This window comes from Protopterus annectens, chromosome 2.part1 (genome assembly GCF_019279795.1).
Source record: "Protopterus annectens isolate FY-2018-M chromosome 2.part1, PAN1.0, whole genome shotgun sequence".
In the NCBI taxonomy this organism is placed as follows: domain Eukaryota; kingdom Metazoa; phylum Chordata; order Ceratodontiformes; family Protopteridae; genus Protopterus; species Protopterus annectens.
In genome coordinates, this window is record NC_056729.1 from 1882577543 (window position 1) to 1882600695 (window position 23153).

A 23153-nucleotide genomic window follows, 5' to 3' on the forward strand; every position below is an offset into this window, starting at 1 on the left:
CTCTGCCTGCTGACGAGTAAACGTAGGAGATGCAGTCAGAAATCCATCTGAAATTGTAATCTTAGAAACAGGGGAACCTGTTTTATTTTCTGAGAAGGACAAAAAGAGTTGGTCAGACTTACGAAGTTGTTTTGTCCTCTGTAAGTAAAAACGAAGCTGCCTCTGTACATCCAGCTGATGAAACTTAAACTCCGCCTTGTTGGAAAATTGAGGAAAGAAAACTGGCAGCTGAACGGACTGATTGAGATTAACGGCAGAAACTACCTTTGGAAGGAAGGACGGATTAGGTCTCAAGGAAACCCTGTCCTTATGAAATATTAAATATGGGATTTGATGGACAACGCTTGAATCTCCGACACCCGTCTGGCTGATGCGATAGCTATTAAAAATGCAGTCTTCCAAGACAGAAATTTTAATTCACAGATGGAAGTTGGTTCGAAAGGTGATGAAGTCAGGGCCTATAAAACAAAATTTAAATCTCATGGCATGATGGGTTCTGACACAGGAGGCCGAAGCAACAAGGTGCCCCTCAAAAAGGCCTTACATAGCTTATGAGTCATGAGAGAAGGTTCGTAAGAGGTATGAAAATTAGAAATAGCGGCCAGCTGAACCTTAATGGTAGCAGGAGCAGAACCCTGCTGAAAAAGTGTGGATAAAAAATCTAAGACAGCAGGGATGAGGGCTGTGAAAGGATCCAGTCCCTTGGCCTGAGCCCAAATAGAAAATCTTTTCCACTTGCTGGAGTAAATCTTCCTGGTAGAAGATTTACGAGAAGAAGATAAAATGTGTACTACCTCAGGTGAAAAACGATGAAGTCTGACTAAAGATGGAAATGGAGTAGCCAGGCTGTCAACCTGAGGGTCCGCAGGGAGGGATGGGACTGTCCCGACATGTGTGTCAGTAGGTCTGGTGCTGGGTCCAGAGTCCAAGGACTGTCCACTGCATACTGATGAAGAAAGGAGAACCAGACTTGCCGAGGCCAGTCTGGGGCAATTAGAATCATCTTGCTTCCCGAGGAAATGGCTTTCTGGATCACTCACTCTTGCTAGCAGAGGAAAAGTACAGTTTTGTACCTACCATAAATGTAGATGTTCAAGTGCTAATACAGCTGCAGTCATAACAGATGGGTTCTCCTGCCGTCAGGCGGGTCCTCGGTCGGCCGAATTCCAAAGTCTAGGTCCGGCGTCGGTTGTCGTCGCTTCTTCCCTGATGTCAGTGCGACAGGGGTATAAAAGAACCAGCCGATGCCATTTTCTTCAGTTTTTCTTGCCCCAGATGTCAGGTGCCCCCAGAAGGAAGGCAATACATAAAATTATGAAGTAATGCAATGCAATATAATCAAAAAACAGTAGTTGCAAGCAAATACACCATAAAAGAAAACCCCTAGAGGGGAAGGAGGGAGGGAAACCTGGACTGCAGCTGTATTAGCACTCGAACATCTACATTTATGGTAGGTACAAAACTGTACTATGTTCATCATGCATACAGCTGCAGTCATAACAGATGGGTAGAATCCCAAAGCTAAGAAAGGGGTGGTAGGCACTAGGTGGAACTAGGAGGAGCCAAAATGCCCTGCAAGACTGCAGTGGCAAAGCCTGCTCTAGATTTGGAGTATAATGGTAGGTTGTAGTGTTTGGAGAAGGTATGCACAGAACTCCAAGTGGCTGCTTCCAAGATATCCTTGGTAGGAACTCCTCTGAGGAAGGCTGCAGAGGTGGCTGTGGCCCTGGTGGAATGAGTTCTAATGCCTGTAGGAACAGTTTTGCCATGAAAGGAATAGCAAAAGCGTATGCAGTGGGCTATCCATTTTGAGATTGTCTGCTTAGAAATTGGCTTTCCTGGAGCTCCTACCGCATAGGCCACAAAGAGCTGTTCTGATTTTCTGAAAGGCTTTGTTCTGTCCAAATAATAACGCAGTTGCCTGTGGATGTCCAAGGAATGTAGTAATCTCTCCCCTTTGTTTTGAGGATTGGGATAAAAAGTAGGTAAATGTATGGCCTGATTTAAAGCTATCCTGGATACCACTTTAGGCATAAAGGACGGGTTGGTTCGTAAGGAAACTCTGTCCTGATGAAAGATGATAAAAGGCTGGACAGCCATGAGGGACTGTAGTTCTGAAACTCTATGAGCTGAAGTGATAGCCAGAAGGAAAGCTGTTTTCCAGGACAAATATTGCAAATCTGATGAAGCAGCTGGCTCAAAAGGAGGCAAAGTCAGTTTTTCCAGAATGAAATTTAGATCCCAAGCAGGTATTGGTTGTTTCCTTGGAGGTCTTAAATTCTTAGCCCCTCTGAGGAACTGTCTTAAAAGAGGGTGAGAGAATAAAGGAGGATCAGTGTTGTATTCTGCAGAAATGGCTGAGGCATGGATTTTGATGGAGGAGAACGAAAGTCCATTGTTTAGCAGTTCAGCCAAATATTGTAGTATTTGAGGTAAATTCAGTTTTCCATGGTTCTGGCCCTTTTTCTCATTCCAGACACAAAACGTTTCCATTTTATGGAGTAAGCTTTTCTAGTTGATGGTCTTCTGGCCTCCAAAATGACATCCTGCACCTCCTTGGAGAGTAGGGCCTGCTGTGATGCTAAGGAATCTTCCATGCGGCTAGATTGAGTGTTTTTAGCTGACTGTGAAGAGTTTTGAAGCTGTGCTGAGTCAGAAGAAGAGGCATTAGAGGCAGGGTCCATGGAGGGGAATGAGTCAGGCTCCTCAGGAGTGGGTACCAGTGTTGCCTTGGCCAGTCCGGAGCAATGAGGATCATCTTTGGTCTGTCTGCTCTGGTCTTCAATAGGACTTTGGGCAGCAGAGGAAGAGGCGGGAAGGCATAAATTGTCATTGTTGTCCAGCTGAAAGAGAGAGCGTCCACTCTCCAGGCCTTTGGGTGGAAGGTCCTCGAGCAGAATTTTGTCAATTGATGATTTTTGTGGGAGGCAAAGAGATCTATGTCTGGCCTTCCCCATTCTTGGATTATTTCTGTAAAAACTTTTGGATGCAACATCCATTCGTGTGGATCTGTCATATTCCTGCTTAGGTTGTCTGCCAGCGTGTTTTCCTTGCCTGGCAAGTACTGTGCTTGTAGTTCCATTTGTAAGTCCATGGCCATGTTCCAAAGTGATATGGCCAGTCTGCATAGGGGATAGGAATGTGTTCCTCCCTGCTTGTTTATGTACCACATAACTGTGGTGTTGTCCGTTCTTATCAATAGTTGACCTGGTTGTAGAAGGTCCTTGAAAGCTATAATAGCATTTATTACTGCTAGCATTTCTTTTTGATTGATGTGAAGGTGCTTTTCTTTTTGGGACCATTTGCCCTGAATGCACCGGTCTGTCATGTGCGCCCCCCAGGCGTAGTCCGAGGCGTCTGTTGTGATGACTTGATTTGCTTGAGGCTTGCTGAATGGAAGACCTGTGTTTGCTTGACATGCTTGAGCCCACCACAGAAATTCCTTTTGCAGACATGGAAGTCGTGGTATTATTGTTTCCAAACTGTGGCTGTGTTGAGACCATATGTTTTTTTATGTACCATTGTAGTTTTCTCATATGCAGCTTTGCACATGGGATTAGCAAGATGCAAGATGCCATGAATCCCAGAGCCTGCAGGATTTTCCTTGAAGTCAGTCTGGTGCAATTTGCCAGTGTTCTGAAATATTGAATTAGTTGCCCCTGCTTCTCTGACGTAAGGTAGGCCATCTGGGTGTTTGCGTCCAAATTGGCACCCAGGAAAATTATATTTCGAGAGGGTATTAGCCTTGATTTCTCTTTGTTGACTGTGTATCCCAGAGAGTTTAATAACATTATTACATAAGCCAGATGTTTCAAAAGAATGTGCTTGCTGTCTGCTTGGATCAGGCAGTCGTCCAAATAAGGGTATATTTGTATCCCTTGAAGTCTGCAGTAGGCAATTACTGATGCCAGGCATTTCGTGAATACTCTGCGCGCAGTAGATAAGCCAAAGGGCAATGCAGAGAATTGATAATGGGTTGAACCTGCAAGAAATCTGAGGTATCTTCTGCAATTTTGTCTGATTGGGACATGCAGGTATGCCTCCTTGAGGTCCAACGTTACCAGCCAAGACTCCTTGCCCAGCATGGGAAGAAGTTGCTGTAGAGTGAGCATCTTGAATTTTGGTGCAGTAGGAATGTGTTTAGGATGGAAAGATCCAAAATAGGTCTCCAATCTTTTCCCTTCCTTGGCACCAGAAATAGCCTGGAATAAAACCTTGACCTTGTTCGTGTGTAGGTACCTCTTGAATAGCTTTCATGTTTATAAGATCTGAAATTTGCTTTTGTGCCTCTGCCCTTTGATTGTGTGGCAGTTTTGGCATGCCTCTCATTTTTGGAAGGGTATGAAAGTGGAATTTGTAGCCTCTGTTTATAATGTCCAGGATCCATTTGTCCTTTGTGACAACATGCCAATTTTTTGAGAATAGTGCCAGCTTTCCTCCTAAGGGGGCTGCCATTTGTGACCTGGTTGGCCTGCAAAGGGGAAAGTCATTGGGTTTGCTTTCTGAAAGATTGTGAGTTGTCTTCACCACCTCTTTGTGTAGGAGCTTGCCATTGTCTGCCTCAGTACGATCCTTGTGGTTGTCCTCTGCCCCTCGGGCGCCTGTATCTGCCTCTTTGGGGTCTGTCCGTGGCAGGAAAGGAACAGTTTTTGGAAGGCCAATTTCTACTAAAACGTGGGGGTTGAACCTGCAGAAATTCTTTCACAGTTTGCATTGATTTAGCTTTTTCCTCCATTTTTCGTAATACTTCCTCAGCATTTGCCCCAAATAGTACATCCTTTTGAAGGGGGGCGTCTAGTAATTTAGCTTTGACATGATCAGGCAAGGTTTGTTCCTTGAGCCAAGCATGCCTGCGTAATGACTGAGCCTGTAACAGCAGCTCTACATGAGGCCTCTAGAGCATCAAAACCACATTGTAAGGTATGCTTACCCACTTGTTATGCACTATGCATCAAATCCTGCAACTCCTTCAAGTCTGGTTGTTCAGGCTGTGACATTTTACTTTTCAATTGAGATAACAGAAACTGTTGGTATTTTAGCATATGAAACTGACAGTTTAAGGCCCTCATGGTTAAGGTAGCCGATGTATATACCTTTTTTCCCCACCTTTCTAAGGATCTGGAATCTCTCTCTGAAGGCAATGGATTTTTGGCAATGGAAGCCTCTCCCTTGGGTCCCTGTGAGATGGTTTCTAGGTCAGCAGCATGGCTTTTGCAAAGAAATTGGTGTGAGTCAGGAACTCTGTAGTACCTGTCAGGCTTAACTGGAGCTGGAGGTAGAGAGTCTGGGTTAAGGCAGGCCTCCGAGTAAACATCATCTAGGATGTCCAAGACAGGAGGTATAGCCAGAGGCCTCTGCTGGGGTAACAAAAGAAATTCCCTGAGCCTTTCCTTGGAATCTGAATAATCCTGGCCTTCCCAGTGGAAGTGTTCCCTTAAGGTATGCAAAGTTTCCCCAAATGAGAAATCCTCAGGGGGGATACAGAAGGAATAGACTCCTCTGCATCAGAGTCTTCAAAAGGGGAGTAAGCCTGTTCCTGATCATCAGAGTGTTCTGAAATAATGGATCCCTGATCAGAGGAGGGGGAATCTTCCTCCACTCTGGGCCTTTTGTCCGGAGGTGGCTGAGAACCTCTGATTAGAGTAATTAAATCCTCGGCTATTTTAAGCATCTGTCTCTTAGGCATGGGGCCTGGAGATGGGCCCTGTGTAACTGGTCTCTTAGGGTGCATGGTTGCTTTAGACTTGGTGAAAGCCTTGATGGAGAAAGAAGAGGAAGGTCTGAAGACACCTTGAGTGGAGGTGGACCTGTCCACATTCTGTGTTTCAACGCCAAGAGTGGCTTCGGTATCTGTAGTCGGGGTGTGGGCCGAGGAGCCTGCGACCTCGGGTACAGGAGACACCGCCAAAGATGTGTCATCGGTAGTCAGGGGCTGCGTAGGCACCTCACTGAGAACCAGACCACGTGTAGTCGGCTTTGGCGTGGTGTCAGTAGAGGCCGCGGACCTCGAGAGTCGGTCCTTGTCTTTGCGTTTTTTAGACAAAACTGGTGTCGGAGTATCCGACGACATGGTATATTTAAATGCTTTCCCAAAAAAATGCTGGGTGAACTCCACCCGACGCTTAATAGTGCGTTTGTTGAATGTAGCACAACAGTGTCAGACCGAGACGTCATGGTCTGGGCCTAAACAAGGTATACAGAGGGAATGGAAATCCTTATGCGGTATTTGCTTCCCACAAGAAATACAATTATTAACTTTGCCTGACATCGGTCTGAGGCAAGAAAAGTTTCCCCAACGGGGTACTTAGCTTTTAAGAAGACTTCGGTTTTCCAAATTTTTCGTAATCTCAGGAGCTGGCCGACCGGCACTTGCGAACTGCTTCTGCTTCGGGCACCACGCGGCAAGAAAGACTGAAGAAAATGGCGTCGGCTGGTTCTTTTATACCCCTGTCGCACTGACGTCAGGGAAGAAGTGACGACAACCGACGCTGGACCTAGACTTTGGAATTCGGCCGACCGAGGACCCGCCTGATGGCAGGAGAACCCATCTGTTATGACTGCAGCTGTATGCACGATGAACATCGGAGGGTAAGCATAGAGCAGACCGGGAGGCCAATCGTGGACTAGACCGTCCCTGGGTGACTCCCCCTGTGGGGGGAATCATAGTGAAGTAGTTGCTGCACTTGGTACTGTGGGGATTGGCAAAAAGGTCGCAGCAAGGCTGACCCCCACCTGTTGAAAATCTGTTCCGCAACTCAGCGGTTCAGGGACCACTCGTAAGGCATCAGAATAGATCTGCTTAGCCTGTCTGCTATCACAGAATGTGTGTTGCCACTAGGAACCGTCGGGAAGACACTGCCCACTGCCACACTCGTATGGCCTCTCTGCATAGGGGCTAAGACCTGGTTCCCCCTTGCTTGTTCAGGTACCACACCACAGACAAGTTGTCCGAGTGAATCGCAATCGTTCCTAGGGGAAGAGCTCTGTAGTGCTTGCAACGCCAGTAACACCGCTCTCATCTCTAGAACATTGATGTGCAGATGTACCTCGTCATCTTGCCAGGTGCCTTGGACTGTCCTGCCAAGATAATGCCCCTCCCCATCTGGGAGGTGTCTGTGGTCACCATGGCAACCGGAGTCATAGGAATAAAGGGATTCCCATTGTTCAAGTTGGTGGAACGCAACCACCAACAGAGGTCCTGTTTGCACTGATCGGCAAGTAGGATCAAATGGGACAGGGGAAGTTTCTGAAAGGACCATTGGGCAGAGAGGAGCCACTGCAGAAGTCTCATGTGTATTCTGTCTAAAGGCACTAACATAATGGTGGCTGCCATGGATCCCAGGAGCTGTAGGACCCATCTGGCCTGAACCTTCTTGAGGGGTAGCAACGTGCGAACCTGACCCTGCAACACCTCTATCCTTTCTTGAGGCAGGAACGCCCGCATATGAACGGTGTCTAGCTTGGCACCTATAAATGTGACACGCTGCGAGGACAGCAGGGCAGACTTTTCCCAGTTCAAGGTAATTCCTAGCGGATGACAAAGGGCAATGGTCTTTTCCCTGGCCTGAATGAGAAGATGCCTGGTGGGGGCGGTGAGGAGCCAGTCGTCCAGATATGGAAACACTTGGAATCCTTGACGTTTCAGGTGAGTTGTCACCACTGCCAAACACTTGGTGAACACCCGGGGGCTGTGGTGAGGCCAAAGGGCAGGGCATGAAACTGGAAATGACTGGCTCCCAGCTGGAAGCGTAAGTGACTCCTGGATGCCCTGTCCATTTTGATATGGTAGTAAGCATCCTTGAGATCGATGGAGCACATCCATACTTCTTTTCCCAGTAATGGAAATGTAGACTGAAGGGTGACCATTCGAAACTTGGACTTCAGAACGTAGCGATTCAGTCGGCTGAGATCCAAGATGGGTCTCAGGTCCCTTGTTTTTTTTCGGCACCAAAAAGAGTCTTGAGTAAGTCCCTAATCTGATCTGGTCTGAGGGGACAGGTTGGATGACTCCTTTTTCCAGCAACTCTGAAATTTCTAGTGTTGCGTGATCCCTTTGACTGGGTGGAACGTCTGGGATTCTCTTGGGTGGAGGAGGGTCTGACAATAAGGGGATGGAATAACCTCCAGTAACTATACGAAGCACCCATCAATCCTGAGTGATACTTGCCCAGGCTTCCGGGTACAACGAAATGTGGCCCCCAACTGGCTCCAGAATAGCACAGTTGGGCAATACATCAAGGATGATGATAGGAAGGTCCGTGAAAGGAATCACGGTCTCCCGAATTGCAAGGGCCTCCTCTGCCCCTAGGGCGGCATCTCCCAGAATAGCCACCCCCTCCTTTGCCTCTGGAGGGGGACTCACCTTGACTGGCAGGGAAAGACTTCTGTGACTTTTTGAACCACATCTTTCCTCCCTTCTGAGCCTTGGGGTAAGGCCTAGATGGGAGGGAAAAATGGACCCCTACGGCAGACAGGGTCTTTCCCTCTTGCTCGCATCTGGTGAGGGTGTCTTTCACTTTGGTCCCAAAGAGTGAGGACCCATCAAAGGGGGCGTCAGTGAAGGAAGACTTGAAGGCCTCTGCGAAATGACACAGGCGCATCCAGGCTTGCCTCCTAAGGGCTACACCTGAGCTAGCTGCCCTGCTCTCCCCCTCGGCTGCATAAGATATGAGCCTCATGGACGAGTTGACAATCGAGCCAAGAGTAGACAACTGGGTGTTAATCATCTGTGTTAACGCCTCAGGTACGTTACCCGTTAGAGTATCTCCTAACTCTTTAAGGAGATCTCTCTGGAGCTAAGAAAAATGACAAAGATAGTTCAGAGACCGAAGTGTGAAGGTCGCTGAAGAGAGGGTACGCTTCCCGTACCAATCCATACTCCTGGACTCCATGTTAGGAGGATGGATGGAGGAAGAAGACTCGACTACTTCCTGCTGAGTGGCCGCCGCCACCACCATGGCATCCACAGAAACCTCTTTGGACAGGAACTCTTTCCCAGGGGGAGCCGAGAGAAATTTATTAGGGTGTCTTGGTACAGGTTCCACCGAGTCAGGAGTCTCCCACGCCCTTTGACAGATCAAATCTAGGAGCTCATCGAAGGGTGGAGACAACCAGGAGGCAGAGGGTTGAGCCCCAAAGGCCTTCAGGAATACCGAATCCTCCTCAGAGGGGGGTTTGGACGACCAGCCGCCTCTCTACCTCAAAATCTCCAGGATGTTGGAGAAAGAGATGTTATCGGAGGACGACTTGGGGGACCCCTCTGATTCCTCGAGGTCGGTATTAGAGGTGAGGGACTCATCCTGGGAGTCTATGTGCTTCCTCTTGCACAACTTCTTTCTTGAGGGCTCCTCAGGCACAGACTCTGAGGGACCCTCAGAAAGTCGAGGACCGCTCATGGAGGTATCCCCAGACCTTGGGGCTCCGCCATCAACCGATAAGGGGACATCAGAGGCTCTCGCCAGAGTGGAAGGGGATGGGATGACCGATCCGGGTGATATCACTGAGGATCTGGCCAGTGCGCTCCTCAAGGCCTCGAAGGCGAGTCCCCCCAAATCCGAGGATCAGCCAACCTCCGAGGCCAAGATCGGAACCGAAGTTCCCCGAGCCGAAGCGCCGAGAGGGAGGCTCGGAACCGACAAAAGTCCCAAAGTATCCCCCTGGGGCCCGACAGAGGAAACCCGGGTTCCGAAACCAGATGATGGAGCCGACATGGTAGGAGCCGACGTCGGCACCGATAAAGCCTTAAGAGGTATCGGAGCTGGCTGAACATCACTTGGAGCAAAACACTCCGACTCCAAAGACAAGGAGGTGCTCGGAGGAGGAAACATGGGTGTACTTATCGGGACTGGCTCCGGAGCCGACTGGGTTGTAGCCGAAAATAATTTTGCCAAAACTGGCGACTGCAGGAGCCTCTGGACCACTCTTATCCACATCCAAATCAGAGAGTCTGGAGGATTTGGAGGATAGAGAAGGAGACTGTGATCTCCTATCTGGAGATCCTTGTCTCACACTAGGAGACCGGCTCCGAATGGGCTCTAACAGGATAGGAGCCGAGGCTGATTCAAGAACCGCAGCTACCTCCTGCGGCCCCGAGGACAAGGGAGCCGAGGAGCTAGAATCCAATTTGGTAGTCTTCTCCGGTGGCTCCGATGAAACAGATGGAGCTGGAGATCTTTTCTTAGCCTTAGAAGTCTTGGCTTTAGTCCCACAGAAACAGGACTTTAGGCCAACAACGGTTAAGGCGGGAAACTACCGCTAACAACAGTTGACAAGAATCTCTAAGTTAAACGATTCTGACACAACTAATGAGACACACACAGAAGCAAGGGACAAACGCTTGCTACACGAGCGGCAAACGAGATCTGGGGTTAAGGAGCGGTGCAACATGGGATACCAGGTTAGCCCAGCCAATTAGAGACTTCGTGCTAGAAAAATATAAGTTGGCCGAGTCAGAGCCGATGTTCGGCTCCGAACCCGTGAGTAAGAATGTAGGCGAGATTGGACCACATAACATCGTATGTTCTTTTAACCAAGCATGTCTTCTAATGACAGAGCCTGTAACTGCTGCTCTGCAGGAAGCTTCTAGAGAATCAAAACCACATTGCAAAGTATGCTTTCCCACTTGTTCAGCTGCATGCAATAAATCCTGCATTTCTTTAAAATTAGGAGGATCTGATTCTGGAAGCATTTTTTGTTTTAACTGAGACAGTAAAAATTGCTGATATTTTAGCATGTGAAACTGGCAATTTAAGGCTCTCATTGCTAAAGTTGCAGAAGTATATACTTTCTTTCCCCATCTGTCTAATGCTCTGGAATCTCTGTCAGAGGGAACTGGATTCTTGGCTGATAAGGCCTTAACTCCTTTGGGTCCCTGACAAATAGTTTCAGGGTCAGCTACAGGGCTTTTATACAGAAATTTATGTGAGTCAGGGACTCTGTAGTATCTGTCAGGTTTAACAGGGGCTGGAGGTAATGAATCAGGATTTAAGCTGGATTCAGTATACACATCATCCACAATATCTAACACTGGCGGAATAGCAAGGGGTCTGTGCTGAGGTAATAAAAGGAAGTCTCTGAGCCTTTTCTTGGATTCTGAGTAATCCTGGCCTTCCCAGTGGAAATGCTCCCTCATGGTATGTAGGGTTTCCCCAAAGGAGTAGTCCTCAGGGGGTGAGGCTGATGGAATTGATTCCTTCAGAATCCTCATAAGGGGGTAACGAGTATCCTAGGTCTGAAGATGAATGAGAAGAGATGGACACCTGGTCGGATGAGTCATAGTCTGCATCCTGTCTAGGCCTTTTATCAAGAGGGGGATGAGACCCCCTGATCAGAGTGATTAGGTCTTCGGCCATTTTGAGCATTTGTTTCTTAGGCATGGAGGCCTGTCCTGGAGAATGCTGTATTCGTTTGTTTGACTTTAAAGGAGGCTTAGACTTAGCTGAGGGTTTAATGCTTAACTGAGTAGGTCTGAAGACACCCTCTGAAGCGGTGGGTTGCTCAGCTACTCCGAATCCCTCTGAAAGGTTAGTCTCGGTAGGCTGAAGAGCTTGTGCATCCGAAGGCCCAGCCATCTCCACGTGGGAGTCAGAGGTGGCTTGTGGTTCTACAGAAGCGGTCGTCAGGGGCTGCGAAGGCGCCTCACTGAAAACCGGAGAACTGGTGACTGGCCTAGAAGAGGCTTCGTCGTCAATTTTGGGCCTCGGATGCCTATCCTTGTCTTTGCACTTTTTGTGTATTCCGGTCGTTGGAAGTTCCGATGGCATGGTATCATTGAATTTTCTACCAAAATAATGTCAGGCAAAATCAAACCGACATTTAATAGTGCGCTTGTTAAACCTAGCACAAAACCGACAACCAGTGACGTCGTGGTCAGGGCCTAGGCATGGGATACAATAGGAATGGAAATCCTTATGAGGTATTTGTTTCCCACAAGAAATGCAGTGATTAACTTTTACTGACATCAGTCTGAGGCAAGAAAAAGTTTCCCCAACGGGGTACTTAGCTTTGTAGAAGACTTCAGTTCTGGATTCGGAATGAAAATCTCAGGAGACGGCCGACCGGCACTTGGAACTGCTTTTGCTTTGGGCACCGCGTGGCAAGAAACACTGAAGAAAATGGCATCAGCTGCATCTTATATACCCCTGTCGCACTGACGTCAGGGAGGAGGTGACAGCAACCGACTCCGGACCAAGACTTTGGAACTCAGGCCGATTGGGGAACCGCCTGACGGCAGGATATCCAACTGGAGAATTTCCTGATGGCAGGATAACCCAAGTGTAATGACTGCAGCAGTATAACACGATGAACATCTTGCTTTTGAGCCTCTGCCCACTGATTTGGGGGTAGGTCTGGCCAACCATTTGGGGTTGGTAAGGAGTGGAAGTGAAATCTGTATCCTTGGGAAACTATATTTAAAACCCATTTGTCCTGGGTAATGAGGTCCCAATTTTTTGCATGCAGGGCAATCTTTCCCCCTAAAGGAACAGTCAGTTGAGCAGGGTTTGGAAGGTTTAAAGTTAAGTCATTGAGGCAGTTTATCATAGGGGGAGTCTTACTACTCCCTGCTTTGGAAGTGGGAGCACCCCACTGCTTAGGCTTGTGAGTACCTTGGGACAGAAGCCTGGGTGTTCTCCTGGTTCTGGGTTTGGACTGACAAGGCCTGGAAGAGGCAGGAAAGGACCAATTCTTAGAGGACCAATGCCTACTAAATGTGGGAGGCTGTACTTGCTGGAAATCTTTAACAGTTTGCATAGATTTAGCTTTTTCCTCCATCTTTTTAAGTACTTCTTCTGCTTTGTTGCCAAAAAGGCGGTCTTGGTTTAAGGGAGCATCCAGTAATTTAGCTTTAACATGATCTGGCAAAGATTGCTCCTTAAGCCAAGCATGCCTTCTATGTACAGACCCAGTGACAGCAGCCCTGCAAAATGCCTCTAATGAATCAAACCATGTTGCAAAGTATGTTTTCCAGCTTGTTCAGCAGAATGCATTAAGTCCTGTAATTCTTTATTTTCAGCACAGTCAGGAATCAACATCATTTTCTGTTTAAGAAATCCAATAATATGCTGCTGATACTTTAACATATGAAACTGGCAGTTTAAAGCCCTAATGGCCAAAGCTGCAGAAGTGTATACCTTCTTACCCCATCTATCCAGGGCCCTATCAGAGGGGGAAGGGTTTTTGGCAGTAGTAGCCTTAACGCCCTTGGGTCCCTGTGAAATGGTCTCAGGATCCGCAGTAGGATTTTTAAAAAGGAACTTGTGAGAGTGAGGTACGTAAAGTGTCAGGGGCCAGGCAAGATTCCGAGAAGGCATCATCTACAATGTTCAGTACAGGAGGGATAGCTAAAGGCCTGTGTTGAGGCAGGAGCAAGAATTCCCTAAGCCTCTTTATGGAGTCAGAGTAATCCTGGCTTTCCCAGTGGAAATGTTCCCTAAGAGTATGCAAGGTTTCACCAAAAGAGAAATCCTCTGGAGGGGAAGCAGAGGGAATGGAGTCCTCTGCATCAGAATTTTCATAGGTAGATAAGGGCAAATCCTTGTCATCAGAGCAAACAGAAATTTCAGAATCCTGATCAGAAGAATCAGAAAGAAAATCAGTTCTAGGTCTCTTAGAGGGAGAAGTGTGGCTTCCCCTGATTAGAGTAATAAGGTCTTCAGCCATTATTATCATTTGTTTTTAGGCAAAGGGGCCTGACCATGCAAGTCTGGGAGTCGGTTTTCTAGGCATGGATCGAGTTTGAGGCCTTGAAGAAGAAAATGACGTCGGTTTAATATGCAAGTCAGTAGACCTGAATACACCCTCAGAAGCCGGTGTCTGCACAGCGGCTCCAGACCCATCCAACATAGAGACATCCGCAGGTTCCACAGTCGAAGAAGCATCTTGCGGCATACTGGACTCCAAATGGGTCTCAGTAGAGGCCTGCAAATCTGAAGTATCGGGTATCAGGGGCTGTGAAAGCACCTCATTGACTACTGGCGAACTGGCGACTAGCTTAGGAGAAATAACGGACATATGCGGTCTGTCTCTGTCTTTATCTTTGTGTTTTTTCGGAATGTCAGTAGTCAAGTGGCTTACCAAAGCCATTTCTGGATAATCGAACCAAGTACCAACATATTTAGACGCGAAAGTGAACTGACTAATAGTACGAGGTTTGAATAAGGCACAAAACCGACAACGAGGTACGTCGTGGTCTGGGCCTAAGCATGGAATGCAGTACGAATGAAAATCTTTATGAGGTATTTGCTTTCCACAAGAAATACAATTGTTAACTTTTACTGACATCGGTTTAGAGCAAGAAAAAGGATCCCCAATGCGGTACTTAGCTTAGTTGAAGTCTTCTGATCTGAAACTTGAAAACGAAAATTTCAGGAGTCGGCCGACCGGCACTTGCAAACTGCTTCTGCTTCGGGCACCTCACGGCAAGAAAGACTGATGTAATGGTGTTGGCTGTATGCTTTATATCCCTGGCTACCTGACGTCATGGAAGATGAGACAGCAACCGACACAGGACACAAGACTTTGATAATCAGGCCGACTGAGGGCTACTTGCAAGCAGATAACCCAAATGTGATGACTGCAAAAGTGAAACACAAAGAACATCACAAACTCATAGAAGAATAAGAAATTTCCTAAGCAGGAAAATACACTAAAACAATTTTTTTAAACGTAATATGTTTTTCCTCAAAGGGAACTTATCTGCCCAAAAAAGGAGCAGCTCAAGCCAACCATAGATCTCGAAAAACTGCATAAGTGCTCTGCTCAGCAGCAGGAAAGCTCTGAACAGCCTGGCGATCAAACCTGTCTTTGTAGATAGCTCAGCTCAAGCTAACTAAAGGTTTTAGCACACAGATGGTGCTGAAACTCTGGAAGCCTCGCCTCATATTCCCAAAGAACTGTTTAGCCCTTACATTTTGCAAATGAATAATCCACACATGGGAGAAAGAAGAAGAATATGTTGGAACATTTACATATTTGCCATATCCATGGATCAGTGTTCTTCCTTTGTGTGTTTTTAGTCGACGGATGGCTTCATATGCAACTGCCCACCTTACCGCTGATGATGTCAGCCATATGGTCTTCTGAGTTTTGGAACTTTGATAAAGATCCATACTTATGTGTGTGTGTGTGTATATCTATATATATATCTATCTCTCTCTATATAAATATATATATATATATATATATATATATATATATATATATATATATATATAGATGTATATATGGATACACACACATATATGTAATTTTTATATATATATATATATATATATATATATATATATATATATATATATATATATCCATACATATATACATAGATATAGATATATATACATAGATATAGATATATATATATATCTATATATACAAATATATACGCACATGTATATATACACAAACGCGCGCGCACACACACACACACACACACACACACACACAATCCTTCGAATGCATCTTGATCACACTTGAAAGCACGAAAGAGTAAAATAGCGAAATGTCATATAAGCGTTTTCTTTCTCTGGGAAAGAAATTGCTTGGCCACCTCCATTACTTTGCCGTTTTCGGCACTGTAGTGCGATCTCAGAGTTGGTATATTTAAGTAGGGGGTGTGGGGGGCTATGTAATGTTTTGCAGTTTTTATTTTATTTATTTATTTTTTTTTATGTGGAACAGCGATTTTTTCCCCTGGGAAAAAAAATTGCTGTTCCGAGTGTTCGGGATTGTAAGCTTTCGCTTACATGGGGTCGATAAATCAGTGTTCACTTTTTTAAGTGTTCACTGATTTAATATAGACCTGAAATATATATACATACATATCTATCTATCTATATAAAACCTATTTAGAATACATACATAAGCTGTATTTATTCATATTTATTTATTTCCAGTTTGATGACCGGGGAGGTCCACTGGGCTCAGGGAGCCCGTTTTCAGTGGAAACCTGGGGAGAAAAGCTCCTCATTGCATAGTTTAGTTACAAACACAATCTTGGTAAAGAAGACACAATTACATTTCATGTTAGGGAGCAGGCATAATTTATTTGGTACATAATACAATTAAGGTATTTACAATATGTACATTTATGTTTGGTTGGCTAGTGATCATAGTCAGGGGTTTAGTGGTGGAGAGAGATTATAGAACTAGGTGGGGAAAATGCAGATGCATTTCCTGTTAGAGGAAAGGTAGGAATGTAGCTGAGATTTAAAGTTTTCAAAGTTTGCACAAGTCCTTAGAGAAGAAGGAAGAGAATTCCATTTTTTTGCTAAAGAAAAGGATAGCAGGAGTTGACCAGCGGGACAATTGGGTTTTCGGACAATGATTAGGTTTTGGTGAGTAGATCTGAGAGTTCTCTGAGGGGTGTAAGGCAGAAGGATGTTGGATAATGCAGGGCACTTAGTAGGTTGAAAAATTAGTTTGTGGGCTGTGGTTATTTGAAGATAGTCTAGATGGTTGGAGAGTTCAAGCCAGTGTAAAAAATTAAGGGCGATACAATGATGGGAGGCGTACATGGCTTTGGTAGCAAATTTATAAATCTTATATATTATATAGAGTTATATACGGATTATAAATTTTGTTGTCGTCTTTCGGCTTTTCCTGGTTAGGGGTCGCCACAGAGGAACTCTAGTCCGCTAATGATTGGCAGTAGATTTTGACGAACGCCGAGGTGCCAGCTCGACGTTCAACCTTCAACGAAGGTACGCCCATTTACGCATGTCTTTTGAATGCCCACCCAACCGCGGGGAGGACATGCAGACTCCACACAGAAGGCACTCCCCGCACTCCAGCCGAGAATCGAACGGGAGAACCTCTTGCTATGAGGTAACAATGCTACCGCTGCACCACCACGGATGTTTTATATATATATATATATATATATATATATATATATATATATATATATATATATACATATACATATATATATATATATATATATATACATACATATACATATATATATATATATTATACACACAAGCACACACACGCATCAAATTTTACATGGCTTTTGCTCCAATCATAGTACTACTATTGCCCTTATTAGTGTCACCAATTCTGTAAATCAGCTTCAGAACAAAGGAAATCTTGTTTCTACCATCTTCTTGGACCTCTCCAAAGCCTTAGATACAATCTCTCACTCCAAACTATTAACTGTACTCTCTGAACTCCAGCTCCACAGCTCCACATTATCAAGGTTCAAAAACTCTCTCTCAAACAGTCAACAAGCTGTTAAATGGAAAAACTCCCTATCTCTCCTACTTCCAGTAAACTTAGGTGTTCCACAGGGATCCATCCTTGGCCCCGGGGTTCAACAACCTACATAAAGCCACCATCCATGCCAACCTGGTCCAATATGCTGATGACTCAACCCTAAATCTGCTCTGCTTCATCACTCCAAGTTACAGCAAATCATCCAAGAATCCTTTACAGCAGCTGAAACCTTGCTATCTGACTCACAACTTATACTCAACCCAAAAAATAACCCCCAACTAATGCTATTCCATCCTTTTAAAGCTATTGACCCTATTCTCACATTTAAAATAATATCATCTAACAATACCCCTATCACACCAGTCACTCAAACTAAACTATTGGGTGTAATTATAGATAACAATATGAAATTTGACAAACGTATCTCACATCATCCTACTTTAAATATCGACTAAGAAGTTCGATTTGGAATGTTGAGAAGGCAAAATGTCCCAAACACACTTCCTGTTGAGAATTCGACCTCTCTTGACATCCGTAGACTGCAGTCCGACATTGCACATCACGTGACATGACAATTTTTGCAGGTGGGCAAGCCCCACTGCACCCCCAACTGCAAATTATATATTCCAACTCCAAGATCGCAATACAGTGGGGAAAAGAGTACATTTCCCGATCCCCACTGTACTGCGATCTCTAGTTATAAGATTGACCTCATATGTGCGAATGTATTGTGCATTCACTGAACCAGGACTCGCACAAATGAGGGTTTGGCAACACAGCGTTCTGCTAACCGTAATTCGACATGCCGTGGTCGCTGAACCTTCACTCAAAATTGTGACAGTAAACCACATATGAGTCCCATTTGAATGACTGAAACTACACTTTAGTAAACATCACAACAACAAATCCGTTCTGCTGTAAAATCACTTTGCCGGAAACTCACTTCAGAGAACCGCATATCACCAAAAACAAATCTAAATACAATCAAATGCTAAAACACTCATTCTACAACATTTTTGCAGGGGGGCAAGCCCCCATGCACCCCCACACCCTCTGCACATTATATATACCAACTCCAAGATCACACAACAGTGTTAACATGTTTAACCTACAAAATACAGCACTACAAGATCATGGCATACTTACCTGTTTACCAGCTTAACCATTTCTCTGAAAAGTCATTTGAACAACTGAAACTTCGGCAGAGTGATTTTTCGGCAGAATGGATTCGTTGTTGTGATGTTCGCTAAAGTGTAGTTTTGATCATTCAAATGGGACCCATGTGTGTGTGTGTGTGTGTATATATATATATATATATATATATATACACACACACACACACATATATATATATATATATATATATATATATATGTGTGTGTGTGTGTGTATTACAAATGTATATATAATACAGATATTTTCATTCAACTAGTCCTGTTGCTGTTAGCCTCAGTATTCTAATCAGAAACTCCTGATAATAGGCACTGCATAATGCAAAACAAAATACAAAGTACTGACAAAGTATACTCTATTACTAATAAAAAAATTTAGTTAAACACTAGACACAAGATTTACAAAAACAAATATCATACCGGTATTCTTTCTTCAATGTTTAATTCCTTTGGTTCTGGACTGGCTGGTGTTGGAGACCAGCAGGGAACATAGTTGTCCACCTCCAAGCTTGTGAGAGACTGCTCTGAAACTGCTCCAGTAGAACCGGGTTGCATTTGTTCCTCAAGGCTATTGGCCTGCGAGCCAGTGAAAAGGTTCAGCTCATTATTTAATGACACATCACTGAACTGACTCAAATTAATTCCATTTGTTGAAACACAGATGCCTCCTGACTCTTTTACAATGTTCTCATCCTGGTCCTGGACTAGCTCACTTGCCTTTGTATCTTCTTTATGAAGCCTGGGAATGACTTCTTGGCATTTTATTGTATTGCCATCTGCATCTGAATTCACATCTTCAAAATTAGGATCAGTGATTTTTTTGCTGCTATCAAGAAAGGATGGAAGTCTCTTGGGTGTGGAGTCCACAGAGCCAACAAGGTCACTGATATTAAGAGGACCATCTTCAACTTTGTTACCCTTACCTTCTTCTGTCAGGACCGGTTTTCCTTCTGTCTGAAACAGCATTTCTTTGTTCCCTGTCTCAAAAACATTGGACTGCTTACTGTTTTTGGTGACTTCATTAACTGAAGTTAAAGACCTTGACCTATTTAGTGAGGAAGGCTCACATTTCTGTTCCTCCTGACCTATGGAATTAGACTGCAGTAAACTCCCTTCAAGAGAGGTAGAAACTTTTTTCTGTGAACCAGCCTGGCTGTTCCTCTGAGAAAGAATATGGTTTAAGGAATCTGCAATAGCAGTGTAGGCTTTTTGCTTGGGTGACACCCCTGTTAGGCCCCGCAGAACCAAACTGTCAAATGACATTGACCCTAGAGACTGACTTGTCTTCCAAGATCCCACTTTCTCCATATAAGATAAAGTCGGCAGTGTCTGTACTTTCAAGTTTTGAAGAGATGTTGCTACAGTTTTGTCCCTCTCAGAATCTGCTTCTTTATGATTCTCATCCAAATTTTGTTTCTCAAACCTGGCAGCCAGAGTGCTTCTTGAGGAACTCTTTGAAGAACTTACTCTGCGCGACATTTGGGGACTTCCACTGCTCAACTTCTGCACAGTTACAGTCCTTGGAAATTCTGTTCTTATGCTCTTTGGTAAATCTAAAGCTCCTCCTGGAGTAGACTGGAAAATGGGATTTGCTAGTCGCCTGATGAAGGACACATTGACTGGAACAGGATTGTCAAAGGGAGAAATTTCTGTGTTGATATGTTCTCGTTCGATACTAAACCCTGATAAAGTAGTTGAATTTGTTGCACTAAGCCCTGTCTGTATTTCTACAATTGTACTCTGTTTGCCGCTGTATGTCTCAGAAGACTTGGCAAGATGGCTGCCTGACTGAGAAGATGAGGCAAAGACAGCATCAGTAGGAGACGGTTCAGCAGGGATGCTCTTTCTTAACTGATGTCTCATAGCAATTTCAGAGCACAGCTGCTTGCGACATGAATCTGTTATTGCTGCTTCATTTAATTTCTTGTCAGAAAAGTGAAATGCAATGTTAGAAAATGTTGCTTGACCATACTTAGAAAACTCTAGCTTTCCTCTGTCAGATAACTGAGTAGATTTAGAAGTGCTTGTAGAAATCCCATCAGATGTAGTACAGCCTTTCAGGGAGTCTTTGTTAGGATGATCAGAAAATGCTGAGAAAGTGCTATGCCTGGAAGTATTTTGCTCCTCTTCAGAAGCTTGCATTTCTTTTTCTGGAAGTTGGGTTCTGCTGATCAAAGAACCTTCAAACACAGCCCCCTTCAGATGTTCCTCTTGCTCTGGTTCTACAACTGACAGGTTCTGTTGTGATGAAGCACAAGGTGAAGTGGGAAGTCTTTCACTGCTTGAAAATCCAATTTCCCTTTCTATTAACTGAAACAGATGTGGACTATTTTCCAAGAAGGGCACCTCTCCAGTAGTAACAGATCTCAAAATGTTTTCTGAAGCATGATTCTCACCAGGAGGTTTTACTGTACTGAAACACTGACTGCCATGGGAATCAGCAGTATAAAGTGGTTTTGGAAGTTCTACAAACTGATCACTTGAGCTGGAGTAGGAAAGCATTTTCTGTATGTTCTCTCTCCTCTCTTTATCGTCTTGGCTCTTTTCTCCTTCCTCCTCCTGACCACTAAGTCTAAGAGCAGAAGGTGGAATGGTGTGTTGGGATAAAGAACATACACTGGTAGAATTCACAGGACACATTGAACTAGCTGTAAGTGGATGTTGGGAGAGGGAAAAGTTCTCAGTACTGATGTCCTCAGAAATCTCCATGGTCACAAGCTGTACAGCTTCATTTATCTGAAAGGAAGGTGTGTATCCACCTGTAGCTCCTGACACATCGGGAATTCCTCTGCAGAAAGAAAAAATAAGAAACAATGTCACCTTAAAACATAATATATTGTACAAGTAAAATCATCTGAAGTACATTTTCAGTGGTGCATTTAATATACATAATTTTAATATGTTTTGAAATTGTCCTACCTGCAAGAAGAATTAGTCTGTGGTACAAAACATACTCTATTTGGCAGCTTGAAACACTTAATTCAGACACTATCTCTGCCACATTATCAGTGTGACTTTACTAATTCATCTCTGTGGAATTCAACAACTGCTGCCAGTTAAGCCAGATAAAAAAACATAAAATTCTTTAAGATCACCAATTTTTTTTTTTATTATTTACAGAGTTCAATGCAATACAAGAAAGAACTCCAGAGCAAGTATACTACACAAAGGTGTACAGAGAATTTTATTTGTAACTCATAAAGCAGTTTGCTGTGCTGATTATCACATTAGTGTTGGTGAAGTTTACCATCTGTGAGCAGAGACTATTTTTGATTATCACATTAGTGTTGGTGAAGTTTACCGTCTGTGAGCAGAGACTATTTTTGATGATCACATTAGTGTTGGTGAAGTTTACCGTCTGTGAGCAGAGACTATTTTTGATTATCACATTAGTGTTGGTGAAGTTTACCATCTGTGAGCAGAGACTATTTTTGATTATCACATTAGTGTTGGTGAAGTTTACCGTCTGTGAGCAGAGACTATTTTTGATTATCACATTAGTGTTGGTGAAGTTTACCGTCTGTGAGCAGAGACTATTTTTGTTTCATGCTTTACTTCCTGTCCTTCTAAGGGCAACGGCCAGCATTTTTCTTTTTCTTTTTTGCGTGCTCTCCACTGTCTTTTTAAGATGCTGGGGACACACATATGATTTAAAGTTCCTGGTTTGTAATCTGGAATCTGAAAGGTGCCTTAACCCATCAGCACCGTCCCTTAGCACTTAATTCTTATACCCTATGAGCGGATACCATATCAGTGCTGCTGAAGTTTTCTCTGAGGAAAAATCAAGTTATGTCTTACCATAACATTCCATCTGTTTTGTTGATCTTCAGCTATTCTTGACTCTTGGGTACAGTTCTAATCCTCTGAACTGGTCTGGCTGTAATATAGGTCGCTCCAGCAAAAAACACTCAAGCTAAGGACCTACCCACAATGCCCCTCTCTACATTACCCCAGATCGAGTTTGCAGACTTATAGAAAAATAGAAGGAAACTATACTAAATGAAGAAGCCATGTCCAAGATGAGTCCTAACAAAAAAACCAGGACAAAAGTTCACTCCTCCAGGAGGGGGAAGGAGGGTGGGATGCCTAGAAAAGATGAAGATCGACAACACAGATGGAACATTATGGTAAGACATAACTTCTTTATCTGATGTTGTCAAGCCTCATCTATTCTTGACTCTTGGGACAGAGTCCCTAGCTACTTTAGATCCTGGGTGGTCCTATAGAACGATATTCCTGAGAAAGTACATTTGTGTACACTTGCCATAAATGTAGATGTTCGAGTTTATTCACTGTTGCAGTCATTACATTTGGGTTATCTGCTTGCAGGTAGCCCTCAGTCGGCCTGATTAACAAAGTCTTGGGTCCTGCGTCAGTTGCTGTCCCTTCTTCCATGACGTCAGGTCGTCAGGGGTAAAAAACATGCAGCCAATGCCATTACATCAGTTTTTCTTGCCCCAGATGTCAGGTGCCCCTTAATGGGAAGTAATTAAATATAAAGGTACAATGATATACCTCCAACAAAAAAGCAAATACACCAAAATGCTTTTAAGCATAGTAAAGGAAAGTAGAGGTATATCCAAAAGAAGTTAGGAGGCTGGAAGGACGGTAACCAGGACTGCAACAGTGAATACACTCGAACATCTACATTTATGGTAAGTGTACACAGCTGTACTACGTTCTTCGTGTTTCACTGTTGCAGTTATTACATTTGGGTAGATTCCCAAAGCTATGGTTGGGAGGAAGAATTTAGATAGCATTAGGGCC

General features: G+C 44.3%; 1 protein-coding gene across 1 annotated transcript in view; it reads right to left on the reverse strand.

Annotated features, from left to right (window-relative positions):
* ALMS1 (ALMS1 centrosome and basal body associated protein) overlaps window positions 1-22031 on the reverse strand; it is a 958782-nt gene extending 936751 nt beyond the window's left edge. The window contains exons 1-2 of the mRNA XM_044063634.1: window positions 21904-22031; window positions 18807-21174 (exon numbers count right to left, since the gene is read on the reverse strand). Coding sequence (XP_043919569.1) covers window positions 18807-21174; window positions 21904-22031 — 2496 coding nt within the window. The remainder of the gene's footprint in view (window positions 1-18806; window positions 21175-21903) is intronic.
* Window positions 22032-23153: the final 1122 nt, after the last annotated feature.